Here is a 15143-nt window from a genome sequence, read left to right as displayed (position 1 = left end):
CTACAGCATCCAAAGTTGTCTTCAATGAGGATGTAAAACTATTGACGAGATACTCTATCTCCCTTACAGAGTTTAGGTAGCTACTCTGCACTGTGTTGGTATATGGCATTAGAGAACATAAAGAAGGAATCATATCCTTAAACCTAGTTACAGTGCTTTCTGAAAGACTTCTAGTGTAATGAAACTTATTCCCCACTGCTGGGTAGTCCATCAGAGTAAATGTAAATGTTATTAAGAAATGATCAGACAGAAGGGAGTTTTCAGGGAATACTGTTAAGTCTTCTATTTCCATACCATAAGTCAGAACAAGATCTAAGATATGATTAAAGTGGTGGGTGGACTCATTTACTTTTTGAGCAAAGCCAATAGAGTCTAATAATAGATTAAATGCAGTGTTGAGGCTGTCATTCTCAGCATCTGTGTGGATGTTAAAATCGCCCACTATAATTATCTTATCTGAGCTAAGCACTAAATCAGACAAAAGGTCTGAAAATTCACAGAGAAACTCACAGTAACGACCAGGTGGACGATAGATAATAACAAATAAAACTGGTTTTTGGGACTTCCAATTTGGATGGACAAGACTAAGAGACAAGCTTTCAAATGAATTAAAGCTCTGTCTGGGTTTTTGATTAATTAATAAGCTGGAATGGAAGATTGCTGCTAATCCTCCGCCCCGGCCCGTGCTACGAGCATTCTGACAGTTAGTGTGACTCGGGGGTGTTGACTCATTTAAACTAACATATTCATCCTGCTGTAACCAGGTTTCTGTAAGGCAGAATAAATCAATATGTTGATCAATTATTATATCATTTACCAACAGGGACTTAGAAGAGAGAGACCTAATGTTTAATAGACCACATTTAACTGTTTTAGTCTGTGGTGCAGTTGAAGGTGCTATATTATTTTTTCTTTTTGAATTTTTATGCTTAAATAGATTTTTGCTGGTTATTGGTGGTCTGGGAGCAGGCACCGTCTCTACGGGGATGGGGTAATGAGGGGATGGCAGGGGGAGAGAAGCTGCAGAGAGGTGTGTAAGACTACAACTCTGCTTCCTGGTCCCAACCCTGGATAGTCACGGTTTGGAGGATTTAAGAAAATTGGCCAGATTTCTAGAAATGAGAGCTGCTCCATCCAAAGTGGGATGGATGCCGTCTCTCCTAACAAGACCATGTTTTCCCCAGAAGCTTTGCCAATTATCTATGAAGCCCACCTCATTTTTTGGACACCACTCAGACAGCCAGCAATTCAAGGAGAACATGCGGCTAAACATGTCACTCCCGGTCCGATTGGGGAGGGGCCCAGAGAAAACTACACAACTTATCACATTAAATTGTTACTTTTTGGCTTATTCATTGTCCGTTCATTTGCGCCCCCTGTTGTGGGTCCGTGCTATGACACCTTCCCAACAAAATCAATACAAAGCTGAGGGACTTTTTCCAGTGTTTGCTCACAGGGTGCTCTGAGCCTGGGTCAGGTTTAGACCTTGTTCCAATTCAGGGTCAGGAGGGAGCTGGAGTGTAGCTCAGCGGTCACTGGATGAGAGGTGTGGCTCACCCCGAGCAGGGCACAGACTCAGTCACAGGAACGGTTGATTTAAAGTTTCCAGTTTGTCTAACCTGTGTGTGTTTGGATGTGGGAGGAAGTCGGGGCACCCGGACAGAACCTACATGAAATAAGTAGTAAATGGACTGCATTTATAGCGAGCTTTTCCATCTGCATCGGATGCTCAAAGTGCTTTACAATAATGCCTCACATTCACCCTGATGATGATGTGCTGCCATGCAAGGTGCTCACTACACGCCGGGAGCAACTAGGGGATGAAGGGCCCAAGTGCCCTTAGTGATTTTCCAGTCAGGCTGGGATTTGAACCAAGGATCCTCTGGTCTCAAGCCCAACGCTTCACCACGAGACCATCACCTCCCCACATGAACACAAGGAGAGCATGCAAACTCCACACAGAAAAGAACCAGGTGGGGCATGAGCCCATGACCTTCTTGCTGTGACACAGCAGTGTGAACCACTAATCCACCGTGCCGCCTAATAAATGATACTGAAGTAGAAGTGGCTCGTGGTGGTAACAGCTCACCCATGTCCAGCATCTTGTTCAGACACTTGGCACAGATGCGGTGCAGACAGCTGAGCACTTTGGGCTTCCTGCTGTGGCTGTTATAAAGGTTATAGCAGATTTTACACTCCATCTCCTCCACAGTGTAAATTCGAGGCTGGGTCCACGTCTGCACCTGCACACAAACACAGAGATTCTCCTAAAAATATCAAATCTCTCCTGCATTTTATGGAAATAAACCAAAAAAACAGTGGAACAGATTTAAATTATATTAGATCAGATTAGACAGAACTTTACTGATCCCTTGGGAAGACTCCCTCAGGGAAATTGAGGTTCCTGTTATGTGTCGGACGCAGCTCGGAGAACCGACCAGCGTTTGAAGGACCCAGTATGAAATAAGCAGAGCACGGTACAAAGGCTAACTGAATTTAATACATAACAGTGATGTGATACAAAACAACAAAAGAGTCTGGCGTGGTGGTGATACGGTACGCTCCCAGCAGCGCTAACGGTCCGGAGCCAGAAGCCGTTCGGACCCAAGGACCCCGCCGACACCCCCCAGGTGGCCGCAACAAACCGAGTCTGTGAAAGAAGGAACCATTATGTGAGTCCACACTCTACACACAGAGAGACCACTCAAAGGTGTACATAAACAGCAAACACTTCCTGGCTTAATTACTAATCAGCTTCCCAACCTGCAGGCATGGAACATCCAGTTCACAAACTCACTGCAGTGGAAGCCGATACATGACTAACGTACAGCTCAATATAATAAGGTGTGAGGGACACCGCATTTACTGACTGTATAAACGTTAGTCACAAAATCTAACGTACCTCAGGAAGTGTGCTGACGAGTGTGAGACCTCACCCCCTCCTCTTTCACAGACCGTGCATCAAACCCTGGACGTTCTCTGCATCCACTGATGATGAGATGGCTCCCGAGACGACGATCTCACCCGTCTGGTCACAAGGTCGAGTCTCTGGCAAATACACACTGTATACTCCAGTCTTAAATGCCACCATGTTCCAATCCATATAGATGCACCACAGCTGTGAGTCCTGACGAGCCGCAGGTGATCAGGGTGAGGTCCTGATAACCTCAGCAACACAGCCACTCAGTCCCAAATGCAAGCCACCTGGAAGGAAAACCAAAAGACAGAAACAAAAAGGCAGCCAGCCCCCCCCAGCCATACAACAGTACCCCACCCTCACGGGAAGCCTCCCGGGGACCACACAAACCTGGCCCAGGAGAAACACCCCCCTCCAGGGACCATGGCTGGAAACCGCATCTGCATTCGTCTTCCAACAGAATGGTTGATGTCCTCTCCTCTGGCTGCATCCTTGCCTTTGTTTCAGTCAGTCACTTAGCACAGGTGTGGCCAGGAGTTCTTAAACCTGTGCGGTCAGCCTTTATCCAACCATGTTCGGTCTTTAGTCATAAAACAAAAAAGACAAACACAAACAACCAAAACACCCCCCCCTCCCCAGGGGACCGTCCTATCAAACCCCGGGAAGAGGAGAAAAGAAAAACCCCAAACTTAAGCTTACAAATAAAAGTGCTAAAACACCCCCCCCCCCCCCCAAACGACATGTAGGGACCAACACCCCCCAGAGGACTTCCCGCCAGCTCCAGGAGTAATAACCACAGCCGAGGTCCCTCTGGGATCCAACGTCACCCACGGGGACTCCCAGCGCCTCCCAGAGGACCACTCGTCAACCCCAGGAGATGCCTCCCCTCATGACCAAGGGACCCAGCCCCGGCCGTCTATGGCTAGATGGACCCACAGCCCTTTCCCCCCCAGAGGACACCACAGTCAACCCTGAGGGCGGAAAGTGGGGGGAAAAACAAGGAGAGAAAAAAAAAACATACAAACAAAACAACCCCAACCCCACCCCCTTGGCGCAGTGGAAACTGGAAGCACGTCCAGTGTCACCAACCGTGACTATACCCCAGAAGCCAACCGGGAGGAGTGGAACAGCGGTTATGGCAAACGGCACAAAACGGCGCCACTCCTCCGACTTCTACACCAGCCACTAGCTGCAGGTATATCCCACTGCCCCAAACCTCAGCCACGCCGATGGCAGACGGCCAAAGGCGTGCTGAAGCCGGAGGTGGAACAGGGAATCAAAAAACACCCCCCCCCCCCCAGGTGCAGAGGTTACCCGGGAAACGCCCAGTATAACCAAACTGCACCACTCCAGCAACGCCGACACTACGGCTCACCCAGCTGGAGCCAGAGGAGAAGAGAGGGAAGAAAAAGAAAATACCCCCCCCCCCCCGGCTCCCGGGTGCAGAGGCTACCTGGGAAATGCCCAGCACAACCAAACTGCACCCCTCCAGCAACGCCGACACTACGGCTCACCCGGCTGGAGTCAGAGGAGAAGAGAGGGCATAACAAAAACAAACAAAAAAAAAAGAAAAAAAAAACAAGTACCACCCCATCACGCCCCAGGGGACCGTCCCATCAAACCCTGGGGAGGTGAAACAAAAAGAAATAAAAAGAAAGACTAACAGACCAACATACAGTTGTTTGGGTCCTTTTTTTTTGTTTTGTTTTTTTCTTCTTAGACAGGTTGCAGGGTCACAACCCCAGACACAAACAGTGAAAAAAAATAATAAATCCCACACAAAAACCAACTCAAAAAACACCCACACGAAATGAACTAACACAAAACAAATCAGTGACGTATACCGTTAAGCTCAAACAAGTCGAACACACCTGTTCTAACTTAAGAGCTTAACGGTAATGTGACTAAGTCACCAAAAGAGGGAGCCAAAGTGCTAACAATGAAAAAAACCCCTTTGGTGACAAAAAACAAACGAGCTGCATCTCCGTGCGCAGCTGTGTGCAACACACAACCAAAATGTGCTCAACTAAATAACGCCGGAGCTGATACAACAGACGCAGTAGTTATCTTTATCCGGGGAAACGGGGCTACAACTGTAACACAGGAAGCTCAGCGACCCGTGCCACAGAGCTCCGCCGTGCGCGTGCACCCATTACAGACACACTCTTGCAGCTCCCGTTTAAACCTCTTATCCGGTCGGAGCGTGACGCGAAGCCGTCGCCAGTCACACTCCACCACGACCCACGGATAAGGCACAACACAGGAACACGGCTGCAAGAGAGCACAAATCAGTATTCAGCAATGGGTCTCAAACACGCACCATCCGGGCGGAGAGCACCCGCAACTGATCCGGATAACTACTGAACGTCTGCTGCCGCCTACCGCTGGGTCCGTGATGTTTGGCCAGAGACTACTGTTATGTGTCGGATGCAGCTCGGAGAACCGACCAGCGTTTGAAGGACCCAGTATGAAATAAGCAGAGCACGGTACAAAGGCTAACTGAATTTAATACATAACAGTGATGTGATACAAAACAACAAAAGAGTGTGCGGTCTGGCGTGGTGGTGATACGGTGCGCTCCCAGCAGCGCTAACGGTCCGGAGCCAGAAGCCGTTCGGACCCAAGGACCCCGCCGACACCCCCCAGGTGGCCGCAACAAACCGAGTCTGTGAAAGAAGGAACCATTATGTGAGTCCACACTCTACACACAGAGAGACCACTCAAAGGTGTACATAAACAGCAAACACTTCCTGGCTTAATTACTAATCAGCTTCCCAACCTGCAGGCATGGAACATCCAGTTCACAAACTCACTGCAGTGGAAGCCGATACATGACTAACGTACAGCTCAATATAATAAGGTGTGAGGGACACCACATTTACTGACTGTATAAACGTTAGTCACAAAATCTAACGTACCTCAGGAAGTGTGCTGACGAGCGTGAGACCTCACCCCCTCCTCTTTCACAGACCGTGCATCAAACCCTGGACGTTCTCTGCATCCACTGATGATGAGATGGCTCCCGAGACGACGATCTCACCCGTCTGGTCACAAGGTCGAGTCTCTGGCAAATACACACTGTATACTCCAGTCTTAAATGCCACCATGTTCCAATCCATATAGATGCACCACAGCTGTGAGTCCTGACGAGCCGCAGGTGATCAGGGTGAGGTCCTGATAACCTCAGCAACACAGCCACTCAGTCCCAAATGCAAGCCACCTGGAAGGAAAACCAAAAGACAGAAACAAAAAGGCAGCCAGCCCCCCCCAGCCCTACAACAGTTCCTGCATGATTGTATAGCAGCACACAGGGTAAGAAGCACACAGAGCATCAAAAGTGAAAGTAAAAAAGGAAAAACAGTTTGCAAAAATAAATACCAGACATACTAATCAATGCTGCTTTACTGTCTACTACTGTTGCTCTCCTTCCCATCCCCTGTCTTCCTGTTCCTCCTCCTCCCCCTGAGTGAGGAATTGTTCAGTCTGTTGGTCCTGCACTTGAGAAGCAGCAGTCTGTGGCTGAAGAGGCTCCTCTGGTTGTTGATGACCTGACCTGGTTGTGACCTGACCTGACGTGACCTGCCCTGACTGTTGTGTGGGCCGCTGAAGAGGAGGTACTGCTGGCCCACCACCACCAGAGGGCGCCCTGCCTGGAGTGCGGGCTCCAGGCACCAGAGGGCGCTGCCGTCTCACAGGAGCAGCCGGGGTGACAGCTGTCACTTATCACCGACGACAGCTGTCATCAATCATCGGATATTCAGTGGTATATCAGCAAGATGGCATCTCCACCTCATTGCCGAGATATCGCTCTACGAAGAGGTAAATTCTCAGCTGACTGTATTGTGGAATAACTGTTGCTTGTGTGACTTGGACAGCATTTACTCTGTTCCTTTTTTTGACGGTTGTGTGGAGACGTGCACTGATTTCCTTATGCAGTGTTCGCTCGTCTTCGCTCGTCTTCGCACAACGTCCCGTTATGTACGCGACTGATGCTAGTAAAGTAGCTTATGTCATAAATTTGCTTCGTGGTGAGGCACGCGCTTGGGCTACAGCGCTCTGGGAGCAGAATTCACGGCTCCTTCAGGTGTATGATGGGTTTGTGAGGGAGTTCAGAACAGTGTTCGATCACCCAAATAGAGGTGAGACCGCTTCAGCCGTGCTGCTGTCAATGAGACGGGGCGCCGGAGTGCAGCTGCTTATGCAGTCGACTTCCGCATCGCGGCTGCAAGGTCCGGCTGGAATAGCACTGCCCTCCGCGCCGCCTTTGTAAACGGACTGTCACTGGTTCTAAAGGAGCACCTGGTGGCTAAGGACGAACCGCGGGATTTAGACAGGCTTATCGATCTCGTCATACGATTAGACAATCGGTTAGAAGAACGCCGTCGGGAACGAGACGAAGGGCGTGGCCGGGCACGCGTCGTCCCTCTCCCTTCCGGTTCCGACCGCGTTCCGCCCTCCTCACGCTCCACGGCCCCTGCGCTCCGTGTCGTGACAGCACCCCCTGCTGACGAAGCTATGGACACGAGCAGGGCCACATTTAGGGCACCAGATAGACAGAGGAGGCTGGCCCGCGGAGCATGTTTTGTTTGTGGCTCGATAGATCATCAGGTAAGAGACTGCCCCGAGCGGTTAAAACACCAACGCCCGCCCCTAGAAACTGGGCTAGGGGTGGGCCGAGACATTCACGTGGGACACACCCACATTGCCACACGACTCCCAGTTACAATCCTGTATGAGGATTTAACCCTGAAGGCCCCAGCACTGGTGGACACGGGCTCTGAAGGGAATCTGTTAGACAGCAGATGGGCCAGGGAGATAGGGCTCCCTCTGGTGGCTCTTACCTCGCCTGTGCAGGTACGAGCACTAGATGGCTCCCTCCTCCCTCCAATCACACATAGGACACCACCTGTAACTCTGGTGGTGTCAGGAAATCACTGGGAGGAGATCAAGTTTTTTGTGACTCCGACTACCTCCCATGTGATCTTGGGGTTCCCCTGGATGTTGAAACACAATCCCCGGATCGATTGGCCGTCCGGGGTAGTGGTTCAGTGGAGCGAGACCTGCCATCGGGTATGTTTAGGTTCCTCTGTACCTCCCGGTTCCCAGGCTAAGGAGGAGGTCAGAGTCCCACCCAATCTAGGGACGGTGCCGGTGGAGTACCACGACCTTGTGGATGTGTTCAGCAAGGATCTGGCGCTCACCCTTCCCCCCCACCGTCCGTACGATTGTGCCATTGATTTGGTTCCAGGCGGTGAGTTCCCGTCCAGCAGACTGTACAACCTCTCATGGCCTGAGCGCGAATCAATGGAGACCTACATCCGGGACTCTTTAGCCGCCGGGTTGATCCGGAATTCCACCTCCCCGATGGGTGCAGGTTTCTTTTTTGTGGGTAAAAAAGATGGCGGACTTCGTCCATGCATTGATTACAGGGGACTGAACGAAATCACGGTTCGTAATTGATACCCGTTGCCCCTGTTGGATTCGGTGTTCACGCCTCTGCATGGAGCCTGAATATTCACCAAGCTAGATCTTAGAAATGCGTATCACCTGGTTCGGATCCGGAAGGGAGACGAGTGGAAGACGGCATTTAACACCCCTTTAGGCCACTTTGAGTACCTGGTCATGCCATTCGGTCTTACAAACGCCCCTGCGACGTTCCAAGCTTTGGTTAATGATGTCTTGCGGGATTTCCTGCACCGATTCGTCTTCGTATATCTGGACGATATACTCATCTTTTCTCCGGATCCTGAGACCCATGTCCGACATGTACGTCAGGTCCTGCAGCGGTTGTTGGAGAACCGGCTGTTTGTGAAGGGCGAGAAGTGTGAGTTCCACCGCACATCTTTGTCCTTCCTGGGATTTATCATCTCCTCCAACTCCGTCGCTCCTGATCCGGCCAAGGTTGCGGCGGTGAGAGACTGGCCCCAACCCACAAGCCGTAGGAAGCTGCAACAGTTCCTCGGCTTTGCTAATTTCTACAGGAGGTTCATTAAGGGCTACAGTCAGGTAGTTAGCCCCTTGACAGCCCTGACCTCACCAAAAGTCCCCTTCACCTGGTCGGATCGTTGCGATGCCGCGTTCAAGGAGTTGAAACGGCGCTTCTCGTCTGCACCCGTTCTGGTGCAGCCCGATCCTAGCCGCCAGTTAGTGGTTGAAGTGGACACCTCGGACTCAGGGATAGGAGCTGTGCTGTCCCAGAGCGGGAAGACCGATAAGGTCCTTCACCCGTGTGCCTATTTTTCCCGCAGGTTGACCCCGGCTGAACGGAACTATGACGTCGGCAATCGAGAACTCCTTGCGGTGAAAGAGACTCTTGAAGAGTGGAGACATCTGTTGGAGGGAACGTCCGTGCCATTTACGGTTTTCACTGACCACCGGAACCTGGAGTATATCAGGACCGCCAAGCGGCTGAATCCCAGGCAAGCCCGCTGGTCACTGTTCTTCGGCCGTTTTGACTTCCGGATCACCTACCGTCCCGGGACCAAAAACCAGAGATCGGATGCTTTGTCCCGGGTACATGAAGACGAAGTCAAAACGGAGTTGTCGGATCCACCGGAACCCATCATCCCGGAGTCCACTATCGTGGCCACCCTCACCTGGGACGTAGAGAGAACCGTCCGGGAGGCCCTGGCACGAAGCCCGGACCCCGGAACCGGGCCGAAGAATAGACTCTACGTCCCACCAGAAGCTAGGGCTGCAGTCCTGGACTTCTGTCACGGCTCTAAGCTCTCCTGTCATCCAGGGGTGCGAAGAACCGTGGCAGTTGTCCGGCAGCGCTTCTGGTGGGCGTCCCTGGAGGCCGACGTCCGGGATTATATCCAGGCCTGTACCACCTGCGCCAGGGGCAAGGCCGACCATCGCAAGGCCTCGGGATTGCTACAGCCGCTGCCCGTGCCTCATCGCCCCTGGTCCCACATCGGCCTGGATTTTGTCACGGGCCTCCCGCCGTCCCAGGGCAACACCACCATTCTCACGATAGTGGACCGATTCTCCAAGGCGGCCCACTTCGTGGCCCTCCCGAAGCTCCCAACAGCCCAGGAGACAGCGGACCTCCTGGTCCACCACGTCGTCCGGCTGCATGGGATTCCAACAGACATTGTCTCCGATCGCGGTCCCCAGTTCTCCTCGCACATCTGGAGGAGCTTCTGCCGGCCGGGCCACGGTCAGTCTCTCATCCGGGTATCATCCCCAAACCAACGGGCAAGCAGAACGGGCCAATCAAGAGATGGAGCAGACCCTGCGTTGCGTGACAGCCGCGCACCCGGCGGCCTGGAGTACCCATCTGGCCTGGATCGAGTATGCCCACAACAGCCAAGTGTCGTCCGCCACCGGCCTCTCCCCTTTTGAGGTGTGTCTGGGGTATCAGCCCCCGTTGTTCCCGGTGGTTGAGGGAGAGGTCGGTGTGCCCTCGGTCCAGGCCCACCTGCGGAAGTGCCGTCGGGTGTGGCGTGCCGCCCGTTCTGCTTTGCTAAGGGCCCGGATGAGGACAAAGGCCCATGCAGACCGGCGGCGGACACCGGCTCCTACGTATCGTCCTGGGCAGGAAGTGTGGTTGTCAACCAAGGACATTCCACTGCAAGTGGCCTCCCCAAAATTACAGGAACGGTACATAGGTCCATTCAAGATCCTCAAGGTCATCAGTCCCGCCGCAGTGAGGCTTCAGCTTCCGGCCTCACTGTGGATCCATCCCGTGTTCCACGTGTCAAGGATTAAACCGCATCACACCTCACCCCTCTGCACTCCGGGTCCGACACCACCTCCTGCCCGGATCATCGATGGCGAGCCGGCTTGGACAGTGCGCCGGCTTTTGGATGTCCGACGGATGGGCCGGGGCTTCCAGTACTTGGTGGACTGGGAGGGGTACGGCCCCGAAGAACGCTCCTGGGTGAAGAAGAGCTTCATCCTGGACCCGGCCCTCCTGGCCGACTTTTACCGCCGCCACCCGGACAAGCCCGGTCGGGCGCCAGGAGGCGCCCGTTGAGGGGGGGGTCCTGTTGTGTGGGCCGCTGAAGAGGAGGTACTGCTGGCCCACCACCACCAGAGGGCGCCCTGCCTGGAGTGCGGGCTCAAGGCACCAGAGGGCGCTGCCGCCTCACAGGAGCAGCCGGGGTGACAGCTGTCACTTATCACCGACGACAGCTGTCATCAATCATCGGATCTTCAGTGGTATATCAGCAAGACGGCATCTCCACCTCATTGCCGAGATATCGCTCTACGAAGAGGTAAATTCTCAGCTGACTGTATTGTGGAATAACTGTTGCTTGTGTGACTTGGACAGCATTTACTCTGTTCCTTTTTTTGACGAGAGGTGGAGGTGATTTCCCACCATACGTGTTGCTGGGTGCACACGCACCCACTTCTAACTGTGTTTGCTCCTCGCCAGCAGTACCAGATCCGACACGCGTAGGCAGTGGCCACCTGGGAGTTCGGGATTTGACGGCTCCAGTATTCCCGGGGTTCGGCGGCGGTGGAAATCGTGTGGTTCCGGTTCGACTTGGACTGACGTCTCCTATCTTCGAGCCTGCCCACATAACACTGTGTATATTGGAGTTCATATTGTAATTTGTCGTTGTTGTTGTGCAATTTCACAACAGTAAAGTGTTGTATTTGGCCTTATCCATTGTCCGTTCATTTGCGCCCCCTGTTGTGGGTCCGTGCTCTTACACTTTCACAACACTGACATGACCTGACGTGACCTGACGTGAACTGATCTGACCTGACAAATAGTTTGTGCTTCAGGGAAAAGGTGACATGATACACATTGTCCTGTCAGCATACAAAAAGAGAGAATTTACATCACAGATGATCTCTAATAAAACAGTGGGGGGGGGGGGGGGTTAAGAGGATGTCATGAAGGCTCAGTAAAAAAAAAGCCTGTAAACCAGTTGTTTATTGTTTACAACACAACAAGAAGGGAAGCTGGACTCATTAAACATAAAAGAGAGTGTTTGGGGGGAAAAGATGGCGATAACCTCCTCCATCTGGGGAAGGTTCATGCATTGGTTTCCATGACGACAATATGGCTCACACAACCATGAAGTTGGATGTTGCTGTAGGCTGTAGCATAGCAGCTAACATCCTTTGCAGGCAAACTTCATATGTTAGCCAGTGGCACGTTTGTAAAAAGTGGTGACTGGATATTTGTCTTTGGTTACTGTCTCTTTTGGGGTTTTATTTCAGGGGACTTCACCCCAAAGGACGGCCTGGAAGAATTACGACATCATAACAGATGTGCCTAAATCCTCTTATTCAGGCTTAGATTTAACCTCATCCCTGTGCAGAGAGAACATAAATGAATATAAGTTAATAACAAAAAGCTGTGAGTACTGAACAGGAAAGATAACTGGACTGTCTTCAACTGGACATCATGTCTGAACATCAAAATTCACTGACTGAATAGAAACTGCACTGAATGACAAGAGGATGCTAAATGTTTGACCCCCATGTGGTCCCAGGGACTCCAAACATCCAAACCTGGAATCCAACCCAACCTAAAATTCCAGCTGTTGTCTTGGCACTGTGCATCAGCAGCCACCACACCGTAGTACCACCCTGCATCTTGGATGGCAACCAGTCAGAGAGACAAGCAGTCCATCTACATCTTTCTAAAGTAACCATGTCTGATGGAACCAGGTGAAACATGGGTATGTCCTTGACCTTCTCCAGCTGCTGTGGTCCTCAACACTGAGGCACCTGCGTGCTGGATCATGTCCAGATAAACACACCACATGATTTAAACGAAGCTCAAGTATGTCTGGTCAAATATGAGTACTTCATCCTCACCTTGCCACGTGTCTCCCGGCTTAGCACCGCCTCCTTCAGATGGCTCATCATATTGGCTGGAACCTTCACACAGACCCATTCAAATGTCCATGTATGCAGCAATGAACAGCAGCAGGTGGAGCCTGAGGAACTACGGAGGGTTTAGTGACCTGGAAAACAACAAAGGCATGTAGAACAAAAATGTAACAGCTCAACGGGTTGATTTTCTTTATCTTTCCAGCAATTAAAATTAAAAGGGAATCGAATATGGAGAAATGATTAAAATCTGGTGATCTTTGAAACACCAGATCAATCCAAAAAGCACCTTTGCTTGATCACAGGACAACCTGCTGAACATGTCGGGGTTTGTTGTAGAGAATAAATGGACTGCATTTCTACAGCGCTTCCCCATCTGATATAGACACTCAAACTGCTTTACTTTGATGTCTTACATTCACCCAATCATGCACACACACACGCAGATGCCAGTGTGCTGCCATTAAGGCTCTTGGTGCACACCAGAACGGACAAGATCAGACAGGAGTCTCCATGGACAATAATGTTTGCAGATGACACTGTGATCTGTAGTGAGAGTAGAGAGCAAGTTGACACAAGCCTGGACAGGTGGAGATAATGAAAGTCAGTGTGAGGGAGTGGAGTTGATATGTAAGTTTAAATATTTGGGGTCAACTGTTCAAAGTCATGGAGAGTGTGGTAGAGAGGTGAAGAAGAGAGTGCAGGCAGGGTGGAGTGGGTGGAGAAAGGTGGCAGGAGTGATTTGTGACTGAAGAATATCAGCAAGAGTGAAGGGGAAAGTTTACAAGACAGTAGTGAGACCAGCTACATTATACGGCTTAGAGACGGTGGCACTAACAAAAAGACAGGAGGCGGAGCTGAAGATGGCAAAGCTGAAGATGTTGAGATTCTCTTTGGGAGTGACAAGAATGGACAAGATTAGGAATGAACATGTCAGAGGGACAGCTCAGGTGGGACGGTTTGGAGACAAAGTCAGAGAGGTGAGATTGAGATGGTTTGGACATGTGCAGAGGGACCCAGGGTATATAGGGAGAAGGATGCTGAGGATGGAGCCACCAGGCAGGAGAAGAAGAGGGAGGACAAAGAGGAGGTTTATGGTCAAAATAAACACCACAAATCCTTCAAAAGGTTACTTTGTTGTGGATCAAGAAAAAAAACTGACATCACACCTTTCACAGGGTTCTGATTAAGAATCACAATGTGGGATTTTCTATCATAGTTACAGATGACTGATTTTTTCTTGTTCTTCATTATCAAAGTGACTGTAACATTTGAACTCTGTTGTGTTGAGTGTTTTTAATGATTTTTTATTTCCCTACCAGACACTCATGTTACCCACAGCAGAACACTTTCAACCTTGAACACCACCAAGTCCACAGAATCCAGTTCCACAGGTTCTATAATCCAGACAAACCCAAGGGGTCACCAATAAGGGTACAGAATCCAGTTCCACACGTTCTATAATCCAGACAAACCCAAGAGTCCACCAATAAGGGTACAGAATCTAGTTCAGGTTCTAGAGTCCAGAGAACCTAAGGGTCCACCAATAAGGGTACAGAATCCAGTTCCACAGGTTCTATAATCCAGACAAACCCAAGAGTCCACCAATAAGGGTACAGAATCTAGTTCAGGTTCTAGAGTCCAGAGAACCTAAGGGTCCACCAATAAGGGTACAGAATCCAGTTCCACAGGTTCTATAATCCAGACAAACCTAAGAGTCCACCAATAAGGGTACAGAATCCAGTTCCACAGGTTCTATAATCCAGACAAACCCAGAGTCCACCAATAAGGGTACAGAATCCAGTTCAGGTTCTAGAGTCCAGAGAACCTAAGGGTCCACCAATAAGGGTACAGAATCCAGTTCAGGTTCTATAATCCAGACAAACCCAAAGTCCACCAATAAGGGTATAGAATCCAGTTCAGGTTGTAGAGTCCAGACAAACCTAAGTCCATCAATAAGGGTACAGAATCCAGTTCCATACGTTCTATAATCCAGACAAACCCAAGAGTCCACCAATAAGGGTACAGAATCTAGTTCAGGTTGTAGAGTCCAGACAAACCTAAGTCCACCAATAAGGGTACAGAATCTAGTTCAGGTTGTAGAGTCCAGACAAACCTAAGTCCACCAATAAGGGTACAGAATCCAGTTCAGGTTCTAGAGTCCAGAGAACCTAAGGGTCCACCAATAAGGGTACAGAATCCAGTTCAGGTTCTATAATCCAGACAAACCCAAAGTCCACCAATAAGGGTACAGAATCTAGTTCAGGTTGTAGAGTCCAGACAAACCTAAGTCCACCAATAAGGGTACAGAATCTAGTTCAGGTTGTAGAGTCCAGACAAACCTAAGTCCACCAATAAGGGTACAGAATCCAGTTCCACTGGTTCTAGAGTCCAGACCCTTGCAGTCCCGTACCGGGGAGTCCCGGGT

The 15143-nt window shown here is 50.6% G+C and overlaps 1 protein-coding gene across 1 annotated transcript in view; it reads right to left on the bottom strand.

The window, feature by feature from the left end:
- LOC117507517 overlaps positions 1-14934 on the bottom strand; it is a 125906-nt gene extending 110972 nt beyond the window's left edge. The window contains exons 1-3 of the mRNA XM_034167385.1: positions 14035-14934; positions 12701-12849; positions 2090-2243 (exon numbers count right to left, since the gene is read on the bottom strand). Coding sequence (XP_034023276.1) covers positions 2090-2243; positions 12701-12751 — 205 coding nt within the window. The 5' untranslated portion in view covers positions 12752-12849; positions 14035-14934. The remainder of the gene's footprint in view (positions 1-2089; positions 2244-12700; positions 12850-14034) is intronic.
- Between the last annotated feature and the right edge of the window lie 209 nt (positions 14935-15143).

Source organism: Thalassophryne amazonica, chromosome 3 (genome assembly GCF_902500255.1).
Source record: "Thalassophryne amazonica chromosome 3, fThaAma1.1, whole genome shotgun sequence".
In the NCBI taxonomy this organism is placed as follows: domain Eukaryota; kingdom Metazoa; phylum Chordata; class Actinopteri; order Batrachoidiformes; family Batrachoididae; genus Thalassophryne; species Thalassophryne amazonica.
This window is presented reverse-complemented; position numbering and strand designations above follow the sequence as displayed.